General features: G+C 39.5%; 3 protein-coding genes across 3 annotated transcripts; 1 reads left to right on the top strand and 2 right to left on the bottom strand.

The window, feature by feature from the left end:
* Nucleotides 1-1,457: 1,457 nt before the first annotated feature.
* LOC125205863 (exocyst complex component EXO70A1-like) lies at nucleotides 1,458-3,538 on the top strand. Its single transcript, XM_048105025.1, has one exon. It carries the CDS (start codon nucleotides 1,595-1,597, stop codon nucleotides 3,389-3,391), a length of 1,797 nt encoding a protein of 598 aa, XP_047960982.1. The 5' UTR covers nucleotides 1,458-1,594; the 3' UTR covers nucleotides 3,392-3,538.
* A 2,013-nt stretch (nucleotides 3,539-5,551) lies between these two features.
* LOC125206996 (putative late blight resistance protein homolog R1B-16) lies at nucleotides 5,552-8,614 on the bottom strand. The gene has a single exon (XM_048106205.1). It carries the CDS (start codon nucleotides 8,612-8,614, stop codon nucleotides 5,552-5,554), a length of 3,063 nt encoding a protein of 1,020 aa, XP_047962162.1.
* A 2,133-nt stretch (nucleotides 8,615-10,747) lies between these two features.
* On the bottom strand, nucleotides 10,748-12,010 carry LOC125206995 (putative late blight resistance protein homolog R1A-3). Its single transcript, XM_048106204.1, has one exon. It carries the CDS (start codon nucleotides 12,008-12,010, stop codon nucleotides 10,748-10,750), a length of 1,263 nt encoding a protein of 420 aa, XP_047962161.1.
* Nucleotides 12,011-13,689: the final 1,679 nt, after the last annotated feature.

Genomic DNA, 13,689 nt, shown 5'->3' with positions numbered 1-13,689 from the left:
CCGGGGCGAGGGAGCGTTGCTTGTTAAATTCCTTGATTATTCTATGTGTTTGTTTGGATGTGAGAAATGCAATGTTGATAAGAAATATGGGGTTGGAGTTGGTTTTTGGTGTTGAAGAGGCGTTTAAAGGATTCAATTTGGACCAAAAATTTGTCTTCATATAGTCAACAAAAAAGATTTGGAACGTTTTCACTTCTCATTTAGAGGCCACAATTTTAATTTCAAACCGTAAAATTAAAATTAATTATAATATAATCAATTGTAAGTGACTACTATTAACTAAGATTGGAAAATAATATAAATTCAGATCATAATCAACCTTGGTAATTGCAATAATCGATATTAGATTATCCAATTATCAGATCATCGTTATACCACAAACAAAATTTGAAAGTCTAAGTATAAATACATTGACACAAATTTTAATTTATTTTTTAAACTGATAAACTTTGTCATTTTTGTCAAAGTGACGAGATTCTAGCTTTTAATATTTTAATTAGCTCACCAAATTTCTAAACATGCAATAAAGTATTTATGTCAATCAAAATGTGACAGTATAATTACTAAGTTAATTTTCACCTCATTTATTGTATCGCCAACCATAAACTTAAATTCACTAGTTTGAACTATAAACTATACTTTTTAGTCAAAAAATTTCAATCTTATCTCCATTTAATGCTTTGATCGAACAATATCTTTATTTGGGATTTTATTGTCAATCTAGCTCACTGTCGTTTTAATTTTGATAATACAAAATTGAAACATAAGTTCTTTTAACTGTAATTATTACTACTGCTGCTATCATTTTGTGTTCGTGCGAGCATATTTGCACGTGTGAGTGTCGGTCACCTCCTGCTATAAGTTGACTTCATTAAATTCTCTTTTTATTTAATAATTTATATTTTCTGTTAAAACTAAGATAATTTGGTATAAGTATTTACTATAATAAAACTAAAAAATAAAAGTTGGTATAAGTATCACTACAAATTTGGCTTGCTTAGCAAATTTCTATCGTGCTCGTGACATAATAATTCCATATAATAAGAATCATGTAATCAATTATCACTAATTATTATTATTTTTATTAATAAATTATTTGATTCGTGGTGTAGTAGTTATAGGTTCATTAAGTAGTAAAAACCATTTAAAATGAAATGGTAATAAATTGTAAAAATAATAATAAAATCAGTTATTTTATAAAATAAACTAGAAATTAACAAAACTTAATTTTTTTTCAATAATATGTGCCTTTTATTTTATAAGTAACGACATGAACAAAATTCAACAATTTAAGAAAATGGTTGTTTTTCAAATTTATAATTTTATCTATGTAGTTTAAATAAGTATACAAACCTTCATCTTCTTCACTTGTATGATTGTTCAATAATTCCACAGTAAAAAGATGAAAAGAAGCTGTAAAATCGAAAGAGATAAAGCCCGAACCGAAAGCCCGGCAATCAAGAAGCAAAGCCCCTCCCTCTCTCCTCTCTCTCTCTCTCTCTCCATATTCAATTCCTTCCACCACCATCAAAATCAATCATCACCCTTTCCCAAAAAAAAAAAAAAATTCCAACCTCCCCACGATTGACCATCCATGGAGCCGCCGGAATCCGCCCTCTCCTCCGCCGAGGACGTCATCCTCCGCTGGGACTCCTCCGCCTCCGAGGACGCCCGCGACAAGATGATCTTCAGCAGCGACCGCCACGAAATCGACCGCTACCTCGACGCCGTCGACGAGCTCCAGAAATCCATGGACTCCGCCTCCCTCTCCGACTCCTCCTCCGCCCTCCAGATCGCCATGGCCCGCCTCGAGGACGAGTTCCGCACCATCCTCCTCTCCCACACCTCCCCAATCGAGGCCGAGTCGCTCAGCGAGTCGACTCACTCCGAGTTCGCCTCTCACGAATTCGACAACAACGAAGCCGAGATCGGCGAGAGCAGCAGCTACGAGAAGCAATTGAGCAGCAGCAGCACCGCCAGCAGCTGCTACAAGTCCACCAGCAGCATCCGCGAGGTAGATCTCATCCCCGGCGACGCCGTCTACGACCTCCGCTGCATCGCCGAGCGGATGATCGGCGCCGGCTACCTCCGCGAGTGCATCCAGGTCTACGCGAGCGTGCGGAAGTCCGCCGTCGACGCCAGCCTCCGCCGCCTCAGCGTCGAGAAGCTCAGCATCGGCGACATCCAGAAGCTCGAGTGGGAGGCGCTCGAGACGAAGATCCGCCGCTGGATCCGCGCCGCCAGGATCTGCATCCGCGTGCTCTTCGCCAGCGAGCGCCGCCTCTGCGAGCAGATTTTCGAAGATTTAGGAACCTCCGCCGACGATTCCTGCTTCATGGAGACAATCAAAGGTCCTGCTATTCAGCTCTTCAATTTCGCAGAAGCGATTAGTATTAGCAAGCGATCGCCTGAGAAACTGTTTAAAATTCTCGATTTACACGATGCTTTATCTGATTTGTTGCCTGATATCGATTCCGTTTTCGAGTCAAAATCTAGTGAGTCAATTAGGGTTCAGGCTGTTGAGATACTCTCTAGGCTAGCCGAGGCAGCCAGAGGGATATTATCCGAATTCGAGAGCGCTATGCTTCGCGAGCCCTCGAGAGTTCCGGTTCCTGGCGGAACGATTCATCCATTGACTAGATATGTGATGAATTACATAAGTTTGATTTCCGATTACAAGCAGACGTTGATTGAATTGATTGTGTCGAAGCCCTCCACCGGGCCGAGGTACTCGAGCGATCCCAATGTTCCGGATATGGACTTCTCTGAGTACGAAGGGCAGGCTTCGACGCTGGCCCTTCATTTGATTTGGATCATTGTGATTTTGCAGTTCAATTTGGATGGAAAGTCTAAGCACTATAAGGATACTTCATTAGCTCATATCTTTATGATGAATAATGTTCATTACATTGTGCAAAAGATCAAGGGGTCGCCGGAGTTGAGGGAAATGATTGGGGATGACTATCTAAGGAAGATGACGGGGAAGTTCCGGGTCTCTGCAACTAGTTACCAGCGGGCAACGTGGGTGAAAGTGTTGTACTGCTTGAGGGACGAGGGCTTGCACGTAAGTGGAAGTTTCTCATCCGGTGTGTCAAAGAGTGCTCTGAGAGAGAGGTTCAAGGCTTTCAATTCCATGTTTGAGGAGGTGCACAGAACTCAGGCGACGTGGTTGATTCCCGAGACACAGCTCCGCGAGGAGCTCAGGATTTCCATATCGGAGAAGCTCCTCCCTGCGTATAGATCGTTTCTTGGGAGGTTCAGAAGTCATATCGAGAGTGGGAGGCACCCTGAGAATTACATCAAATACTCAGTCGAGGATCTTGAAAGCGCAGTCTTGGACTTCTTCGAGGGTTACCCTGTGTCGCAGCATTTGAGGAAGAGATCTCAGTGACCCGAGTGGGATTGGTTGAGCTTGCCACGTAGATTGTAGGACGACATTCTTTGAATTTTTGGTGGAGTGTTATGGGATGAGGTTCCTGCTGTTCGGGGATTGTGCCTGCAATCTCTTTGGATGGGACGACCGTATCGTCTCCAAACGGAAGATGCTGTTTTCGGACTGTTGATAGCTGCCACCGCCTCCTCTCCCTGCCCTGTAACTGTAAGCATGTGTTGTTTGTACCTTTTTATCTTTTAGATTTTGCTTCATTTGTTTATATGGGAATGGTTGTAATTGTTGTTGTACTTTACGAATCCTCGCATGCAATTATTATGGTCTGCAAAGAAATTTTAGAAAGTTCGTTGAATGATTAGATGAGCATCTATGATCTTCTGCTGACTGCAGTTCATTCGGTTTGATATATTGAATCCAACATTGATTTCTTTCCTAGTGATGCATAAGCTGTTGTGCTTGAAATATTTCCGCGAAGCATTTAAACATCTCTTTTACTGGATCATATACCTTGGTGTTCTGTTGGTTCTAATTTTTTTCGTAGATTTCTACGGTGGAAGGGAGAAGCATAAGACTGTAGGTAAGGAGTTTCCTAGTTTGAAATACAACCATTGAGTTACCTATGCTGAGTTACCGTATTTGGCTGATTTGACGGTCATCTTAGTTCCGTATTTGGCTGATTTGTGTAGGAAGAACAATATATGGAATGAGGCTTTAAGTTTCCATGGGATTGGAAACCTCTCTCTTGTTCTTTTCACTAACTTATGAGAACAATAGAACATATTTGTGGAAATGGTGTGGACTAAATTAGGCTATTTTCACCATGTTGATATGGTTAATTAGGCTTAGTATAGGCCAGTGTAACTTCCTGTTGATAGAATAATTTTCTTGATATGCATACTTTGATGTCTTTGATGATCATTGACTGCCTTCAGAATGTTGTAGATGACTTGTGATTTTTCTTCAACTTCCTTTTGTTTCGATGGTTAAACGCATGAGTGAATGTCATGTGTATATGTTGGTCGGGTTTTCTATAGGGATGACTTAGGATCTCGTCTGACCCTCCGGACAGTGTATATATCCGGGCGAGCCAACGCCTATAGCTGATAGGGCGCAGAAAAAATGGGAGGGAGGACTTGGTAGCAATGGCTTATCAAATTGAGGGAAATTAGTTCATTTATTTATATAAACCTAGAGCGATTATAATGTTTCATCAGCCATCGTTGGATGAATTTTCGTTACCCATTCCCGTGGATTGCGGGTTTCGTAGACCCGCTCCGCGTGCGACAATTCCCGTGGTCGCTGGATGAATTCTGCGGGTTTTGTTCTGATCCACCTGAACATTTCCCACGGGTCAGTGCATGGGGTTCGTGGACTACCTCCACAGACTGTGGGGAACATAGCCAAGCCCGCGGGCCGCGGTCCGTCTGCATCCACTTCTTATTTCCACCCCAAATACATGATGTGCTCGAACTTGCCATGAAACTTGGGCAAATGAAACTCAGGCAAAGTGTGCTTGAAGTTTCATGTGGGATCATTTATCTATTCTTTCTCTTTCCCTTTAATATTTACACCTATATTTTCTCTCTTTAGTTATATATATAAGTCAACAATTCTTAAAATCCCGTGTTGACGAAAATATCTTGTGTTAATAGATTAAGACATCGCTTAAATCGGAACGGAAAGAGTACTACCTAGATACTAATAATAAAATAAAACAACAACAACAATTGCTAAGATTTACTACTCACTCCGTCGATGACACGTTTTTTTTTGTTTATTCCAACTAAGATGATATATTTCTTTTTTTGGAAACTTTCTCTCTATAATTAATACATCCAACAAATTTTTCTCACCCACATTAAAATATTCATCGTTCTTTCTCTCTATTTTAATACTTACTTCCACATTTTCTCTCTCCAACTAAACACTTCAAACAATAATTCCTAAAATCCAATGCTGACAAAGTAATGTGTCATCTTAGCTGGGACGAAGGGAGTAATATTTTTTAAATAACTATAAAATCTCAATAATTGAAAAAATCAACCCTAGTAGTTGATTAACAAAAAATTAAGTCATACACAAACCTATCTAAGGACGTTATGTGCAACGTATATGGACAACTAGTACTAGTATTATTATTTACAATCAAAGGAATCTCACTCAAACAACTTTGAAGTTGGGAGTTGCCAAGCTCCGCAGCAGCGTATAGTCCTCACTGCAGCTGATTTTAACTTCAACTTTAAAGGATAGTTGATCTTCTCCTTGCAATTCCTCTTGTTCCTCTACCACTCTCTTCGCACTCTTCGCTGCTGATATGCTGCATTCCCTCAACACCACGGATTTCAGTGTCGGAATTTCACCAACTTCTGCAGGGAGCTTCAAATGGTGCATGTCGCGAAGATGAAGGTGCTCGAGACATGGGAAGTGAGAGCTTTCCATCGTCCAACATTCCAAAGTTCTGATGTCTAGTGACAAAAATTTGAGACTAAGAAACCCGTCTTCAACTGTTTCCCATTTGCGTGTTGCAAAGTATCCACCTCTCAGCTTGAGCTTTTGAAGAAGAGGTAACGTACTTACCTTATCCAATACGTCTTCAATTTTATTTACAAACATCGAAAGAGTCAGACTCTTAAGAGAGTGCGGAAAGGTAAGCTTTCGAAACAAATCAGATCTTGAAGGCTCCCTAAACGCGCAGCTAAGAGATTCCAGCTTTTGCAGAAGTTTGATATTCTGGACACAAAAGTGATCGCCATGAGACTCGATTTCCCTAAATCCAGTAATTCCATCTCCGTAATACTGAAGTCCCAATTTCTTAATGTTGGGAATTCTACGAACCATCATCTCATCACACTTTAAATTCAGTATTCCTTTCAGGCTTTGTAGATTCTCCATGATCACAATGTTGTCACTCGGAGGATCCGGGAGAAGCAACATTGAATCCTCGGCCTTAACATGCCTCAGTTGAGACATGTTCCAAATTTCAACTGGTGCATTAATTGTTATTTCAGAAGAAAAAACAATTAATGTTTGTAGACTCCAGAGAAAATTCAAGGAAGAAAGAACTTGGCTAAAGTAGTGAAAACGAACTACAAGAAGCCTCAAGTTAACCAACTCATATAATTTTTCCAGAGAGTGCCCAGGAAATCGACCCTCATCGCGTAGTCTCAATGTCCTCAACAATTTCCAATACGACAATAGTTCAACTTTTTCAGAATCACTTATACATGTACGAGCATATGGTCTAGATTTCATGGCATCTATCACTTTCTCCTTTGAAGTACTTCCCAGAATAGCTACACGTCGTTGGCTACACGTGCCTTGAGGACTATGTGGCCTGACCACATCATAAAACCTCTCCTTTTGAGCTTCTTTTATGCAAAGGTCTCTTAATAGATCATGGATTTTGCAGTACTTCATGTTTCCAGTTGACCCCAACTTGTGAATGATAATCAGATTTCTGTTAACTAGTTCATCTAAGTACTCTTTTGCAATTGTTTCCAAACTCTTGCCGCTTATTGGTTTTAGAAACCCTTCCGAAACCCATAGCTTGATGACTCTCGACACTCGAATTTTACTATCCTCCTCAAACATTCCCAAATATAGAAAGCATGGTTTAAGATAGACTGGCAAATGATTGTAGCTCAGCTTCAATATTTTCAAGCAATGCTTATCATTCTCCAAATTCACTAATGAACTCATGCTTTCCCTAATAGATTCCCAACATTCTTTTGTTTGTTCCATTGTTTCCAAAAGACCACCTATTGCAACAATTGATAATGGAAGTCCTTTGCAACTATGCACAATTTTCTTTCCAATTTTCTCCAATTCCAAAGGACAACTTTTCCCCCTAAACACAATTTTGCAGAACATGTTCCAACTACTAATCTCATCCATAAATTTCATTTCAAGGTCATAATTGGTATCCAACTGAGATCCCAAATTTGATAGCCTAGTTGTCACCATTATCCGACTACCATTACTATTATCGGGAAAATAGCGTTGTAGCTTCTCCCATGCCTCAATACTCCACATATCATCCAACACAATTAGATACCTTCTATATGATAAACATTTGTGGAGTGCTAGTCCTATTTCATCTTCTTTACTTATTTGACTTGACCCTTGTTTATTGGCTTGGGATAGAATTTCACGAAGAAGATCTTTTGTGTCATATTGTTGTGAAATCGTAACCCAAACACAAATATCAAAATGACGACTAATAGATTGATGTGCATAAACATGTTCGGCAAGAGTGGTCTTACCAATTCCTCCCATCCCTACGATTGGGATGACTTGGCGACCAAGTTCTCCATAAACGAGCTTCTCCATGAGTTGGAGCATGACATCATCAAAGCCCACCATGGTTGTGTTGTTCAGCATAGAAAGAGAAGATTCCTTAGAAGATGTTGATGAGCTAGCAAATGATGAGACTTGCTGATCTTTGAGTGCAACAACTTCTTTCTTGATCACGTCCATGTCTTCTATCACCTTCTGCAAACTCTTATGCAAGTTTGAAGATGTTGAGACTCGCCTCTCTTCTTCGAGTGCAACTATCTCCATCACTTCTTTCTTGATCAAATCCATGCCCTCTATCACCTTTACCAGACTCTCAAAGACTGGAGCTCTTGGGATACCAGATTCTGAGTATATTCTATTCAGCTGATCTTTAAGTGCAAAGATCTGCATCACTTCTTTCCGGATCAAATCCATGTATTCTATCACCTTCACCTCACTCTCATACAACAAGTCTACAGATGTTGAGGAATCAGCCGATGATGAGGCCTGTCTCTGCAACAGCTCACCTTTGACTGCGATGATCCAATCCATGTCTTTTATCACCTTGTCTTTTCTCAAACACCGAATCTGAAACACAATTGTTTCCAGTATGAGTGCTGATGATTCGTTGATCAAACCCATGCTTTCGATCACATCACTCAGAGCCTCGTACCAGACCAAGACAGAAGGCCGAATTTGATGGACAATATGAGATTCAATGATATCTTCAGCTGCATAGACTGAATCAGCGATGTGCATCTCCAAAGGATCTGCTTCATCGCCATCAGCATAAGGAGACTTATAACCTTCGAGAAATTCCTGCAAGAACATAACAATTTCAGTGAGAGATTCAACTTGTTTTTTGTCCATAGAAATCGGAGGCGAAGGATGATGCTGGAGCTGATGGAAAATCTGCATAAGAGAGAGCAGAGATGCATAAGCCGCCATATTTCAAATTGATACAATTTTTGCAGAAAATACAGAGAGAATATGAAGGAAGAATAGGTGAACATCAATGGCAAGTCATGACATTACTTTGATGAATTATTGTCAGTAGCTAATAAAGTATTATTTAAAAATGTTTGGTTATGGAATTCTTAACAATAAGCATCTTGAAATGTGCATGCTAAAATAATTCATACTTTTTTAAAGTTGTGGCTTTTTCTAACTTTTTTTAAATAATTAATATTACGCACTTTGGCCACCAAGTATTGATACAATTGGTTTGTGCAAAGTTTTACAATAAATTGCTTGATTATGTTTTAAGTGGAAAATATAAAAATCTAATTTTCATTATAATTTGATTAATTAATTTAAATGGTGTTATGACTGAAATATGATACTATCAATTTTATTTAGCAATAAAAATTGTAATGAGTCTGGTGATAACAATTTTTTAAAATAAGGATATTGGCATGTAAAATTATACACTATTAAAACAAATTTGGTATTTCCCACAAATTGAGCCTGTGGTTTCTTAATTCCCAACTTGATCCCAGTTAAAGACCGTTCCGGATCATCTAATGCATTCCCTAATTCATTTCCTACTCCACCCTCACATACATAAGAGGGATTATAAAAAAAACGGCCAAAATATTAATACTAGTGATTAGCATAGTATTTTAAATTAAAAAATTCGGAGTACTCTAATTAATTGAAAATTAATTCTTCACCACAAATACCAAACACCCGCCAAACTCTGTTGATTTGAGCCGCCGGTAGCCACCGTCGCTCCGCCCCTCTCCACTCTCCAGAGACTAAAACCCTTCGCCGGAACTCCGATCCGCCAGTTAATCCACGTCCTAGAATGAATTCAGCCGAATTAAACGCAGTCAATAAAATCCCCAAATTCTGTTGATAGCTGCCACCGCCTCCTCTCCCTGCCCTGTAACTGTAAGCATGTGTTGTTTCTATTATCTTTTAGATTTTATTTCATTTGTTTATATATGGGAATGGTTGTGATTGTTGTTGTAATTTATGAATCCTCATATGCAAACTGCAATTATTATGGTCTGCAAAGAAATTTTACAAAGTAATTGAGTTATAATTTGGTTTGTCTTTTCTTAGTTCCATATTTGGCTGATTTGTGTGGGAAGAACTATATATGAAATGATGGTTAATTAGGATTGATTCAATCTAATGCTAGTTCTTGTTGATAGAATATGCTTCTTGCTATGCAGTTTACTGAATTTTCATAGGCATTAGAAGTGTACCTATGTAGTAGAGTGGAATAAGTGGACTACTATTAGAGACTAGAGGACATTTCTCTGTTCAATATACACATGGACATGCATATATTGATGATCATTTCCTACCGTCATGATGTTTTAGTTGACTTGTGATTCTTGTTCTACGTTTTTTTGTTTCGATGGCTAGATGCATCGGTGCAGTCGTGTGTATATGTTGGTCAGGTTTTCTATATGATCTCATCTATCCCTCTGGCCTAGCAATGGATTATCAAACTGTGGGAGATAAGTTCATCTATTTATATAAAACTCGAGAGATTATGATCTTTCATCAGCCATCTGAATAGGATGAGTTTTCGTTGCATCATTTGGATGAAGTCCGCAGGTTTTGTTCTGATCCACCGGTACCGTGGGGTTTGCGTAGGTTGCTTCTGTCTGGCCGCATCCACTTCTTATGTACATGACGATTCTTGTGGCCGGATCATCTTATCTAGACTCTTGTTCCTCTTCATCCTATCTATCCCTACCATGATTTCCATATCCTTCATGCTGTCTTCGCCCTTCCTCGTTTCCTATGTACCCTCTTCGTCCTTGATGATGTCCAACGGATTCAGAGGGCAGCGAGTCAGTGTGTTCGTTGTCTCCTAAGGTGGTCACGTCTCCATGTAGACGTGCTATTGGATGAAATTATGCTAATTGTAAACTCTAATGAAATTATACTTATTAGCACTAATTAAAAAACTATAAAATCTCAATAATTGAAAAAAATCTCAATAATTAGCTGATTAATAAAATAAATAAATCCTAAAAGCACATTAGCAATAGAGATATAGAATTGTGTCTCAATGCACACTTTGAGCAAATGGAAAACAAAAAAATTAGTAACAAACAGAGTTTATCTCGTGAGACGCTTAACAACGTTAAAGTTGGGAGTAGCCAACTTCAACAGCTCATCGCTGTCCTCATCGTTGTGGAGATGAATTGTGACTCGAAAGGTGAGTTCTTCTCCTTGCAAGTCCTGTTGTTCCTCTGCCATTCTCTTCGCACTCTTAGTAGCCGATTCACTGCAATTGTACAAAGTCACAGATTTAAGTGTTGGAATTTCACCCAGTTCTGCAGGGATCTCCTTCATATCATTCGAGACTAAAACATATAGGTGCTCGAGACACGGGAAGTGAGAGCTTTCCATCGTCCAGCATTCCAGACCACCACAGCTTAAGTTCAAATATTTGAGACTGAGGAATTGGCCTTCAACTGTTTCCCATTTGCCTGTTGTGAAATCTCCACCAATCAAAATGAGCTTTTGAAGATGAGGTAATGTACTAACCTTTTCCAATATGTCTTCCATTCTACGACCATGTGGTAATTGAAGAAATAGACTCTTAATTTTAACAGAGTGTAGAAAGGTAAGCTTTTGCAAAAAATTAGCCCCGGGATAGCTAAAACATTGAAGAGATTCCAGCTTCTGCAGATGTTTGATGTTGTGGACACAACAGTCATCATCACTAGACTCAATTCCATCATACTTGAGTCCTAATTTCTTGACATTGGGCATTCTCCGAACCATCCTCTCATCGAACTTGAAATTTTTTACACCTTCGAGGGTTTGCAGATTTTCCATGACGACAATGCTATCACTCGGAGGATCTGGGAGATGAATTTCTCCACTCCATAAATGAATATGCCTAAGTTGAGACATGTTCCAAATTTCAACCGGTGCATGTATAACCTCTATTATAGGATAATCAACAATTAATGTCTGTAGACTCCAGAGGAGATTGATTGAAGAAGGAAGGCGGAGGTACATATCAGATTTAACATCAAGAAACCTCAAATTAACCAACTCAAACAAATTTTCCACAGAATACTCATACCCCCCTTGATCATTATCTTCATCCCATGCTTTCAGTGTCCTCAACAATTTTGAACTGGGCAACGGTTTGTATCTTGTACAATCAATTATACAGGTACGGGCGTATGGTCTTGATTTCAAGGCATCAACGACTTTGTCCTCTGGACTGCTTCGCATAATAACTACACGGCGTTGGATGGACGTGCCTAGAGAATTATGTTGCCCTACCACATGATAAAACCTCTCCTTTTCAGCTTCTTTCAAGCAAAGGTCTCTCAACAAATCATGCATTTTCAAGTACTTCATGTCTCCAGTTTTACCAAACTTGTGAACAAGAATTAGATTTCTATCAACTAGTTCACCCAAGTACTCTTTTGCAACTGTTTCCAAACTCTTTCCACTTAATTGGCTTTAGAAATCCTTCAGAAACCCATAACTTGATGAGTCGTCGAGACTCGAATTCTCACAGTCATCCTCAAACATTCCCATATGCATAAAGCACGGCTTAAGATAAATTGGCAAATGGTTGTAGCTCAACTTTAGTATTTTCAGGCAATACTTATCATTCTCTAAATTCGCTAAAGAATTAAAGCTGCTCCTAACAGATTCCCAACATTCTTCTGGTTGGTTCTAGTTTTTCTAAGAAGTCCTCCCATCACAGACAATTGATAATGGAAGTCCTCTACAACTCTTCAACAATCATCTTTCCAATTTTCTCCAATTCGAAAGGACAACTTTTCCCCCTAAATACAATGTTACAGAACATTTTCCAACTACTTGTCCTCATCCATAAATTTCATTTCAAGGACATAATTACTATCCAATTGAGATCCCAAATTCGATAGCCTAGTTGTCACCATTATCCGACTACCATTACTATTGTTAGGAAAATAGCGTTGCATCTTCTCCCATGCCTCAATACTCCACATATCATCCAACACAATTAGATACCTTCTATATGATAAACATTTGTGGAGTGCTAATCCTATTTCATCTTCACTCATCTGACCCAACATTTGCTCACTTGTTTCAGATAGAATTTCACAAAGAAGTTCTTTTGCATTATATTGTTGAGAAATAGTAACCCAAGCACATATATCAAAATGGTGACGAATAGATGGATGTGCATAAACATGTTCTGGCTAGAGTGGTCTTACCAATTCCTCCCATCCCTACGATTGGGATGACATGGCGACCGACTCGTCCGTCAGTGAGCTTATCCATCAGTTGAAGCATGACATCATCATATCCCGCCATGGTTGTGCTGTTCAGCCTAGAGAGAGAAGATGCCGAAGAATTGTTCCTCAACATGTTCGAAGATGTTGACGAACCACCACATGCGAGTGGAACGATCTCCATCACTTCTTTCTTGATCAAATCCATGTCTTCTCTCGCCTTCTGCAGACTCTCATGCAAGTCTGCAGATGTTGACGAACCAAGTGATGCTGCTGCGACTTGTATCTGCAGCTGATCTTTCAGTGCAACGATCTCCATCACTTCTTTCTTGATCAAATCCATGTCTTCTATCACCTTCACCAGACTCTTGCAAATGTCTGCATTTTCCATGGCTTGTGTTTGCAGCTGATCGTTGGCTGCAACAATCTCCGTCACTTCTTTCTTGATCAGATTCAGGTGTTCTATCACCTTCACCGCACTCTTATACAAGTCTGCAGATGCCGTGACTTGATCATTGATTGCATTGATCAAATTGATCTCTTTGATCACCTCGCCTTCTATCAAATCCATCCATTCTATCAAATCCACCAGAGTTTCGTACCACTCTGCAAATGTTGAGGAACCATTTAAGATTTGTCTCAGCAGCATACCTCCAAATGTCATGGTTGAATCTATCTCTCCCATCATATCCCACAGGGTCTCGTACGAGTCTAAGACAGGTGGACGAATTTGATCCACAATGTGAGATTCGATGACGGAATAAGCTATTAGACTAGAGTCTAGAGGAATTTTCTCTGTTCAATACAAGA

Source organism: Salvia hispanica, chromosome 2 (genome assembly GCF_023119035.1).
Source record: "Salvia hispanica cultivar TCC Black 2014 chromosome 2, UniMelb_Shisp_WGS_1.0, whole genome shotgun sequence".
In the NCBI taxonomy this organism is placed as follows: Eukaryota; Viridiplantae; Streptophyta; class Magnoliopsida; order Lamiales; family Lamiaceae; genus Salvia; species Salvia hispanica.
This window is presented reverse-complemented; position numbering and strand designations above follow the sequence as displayed.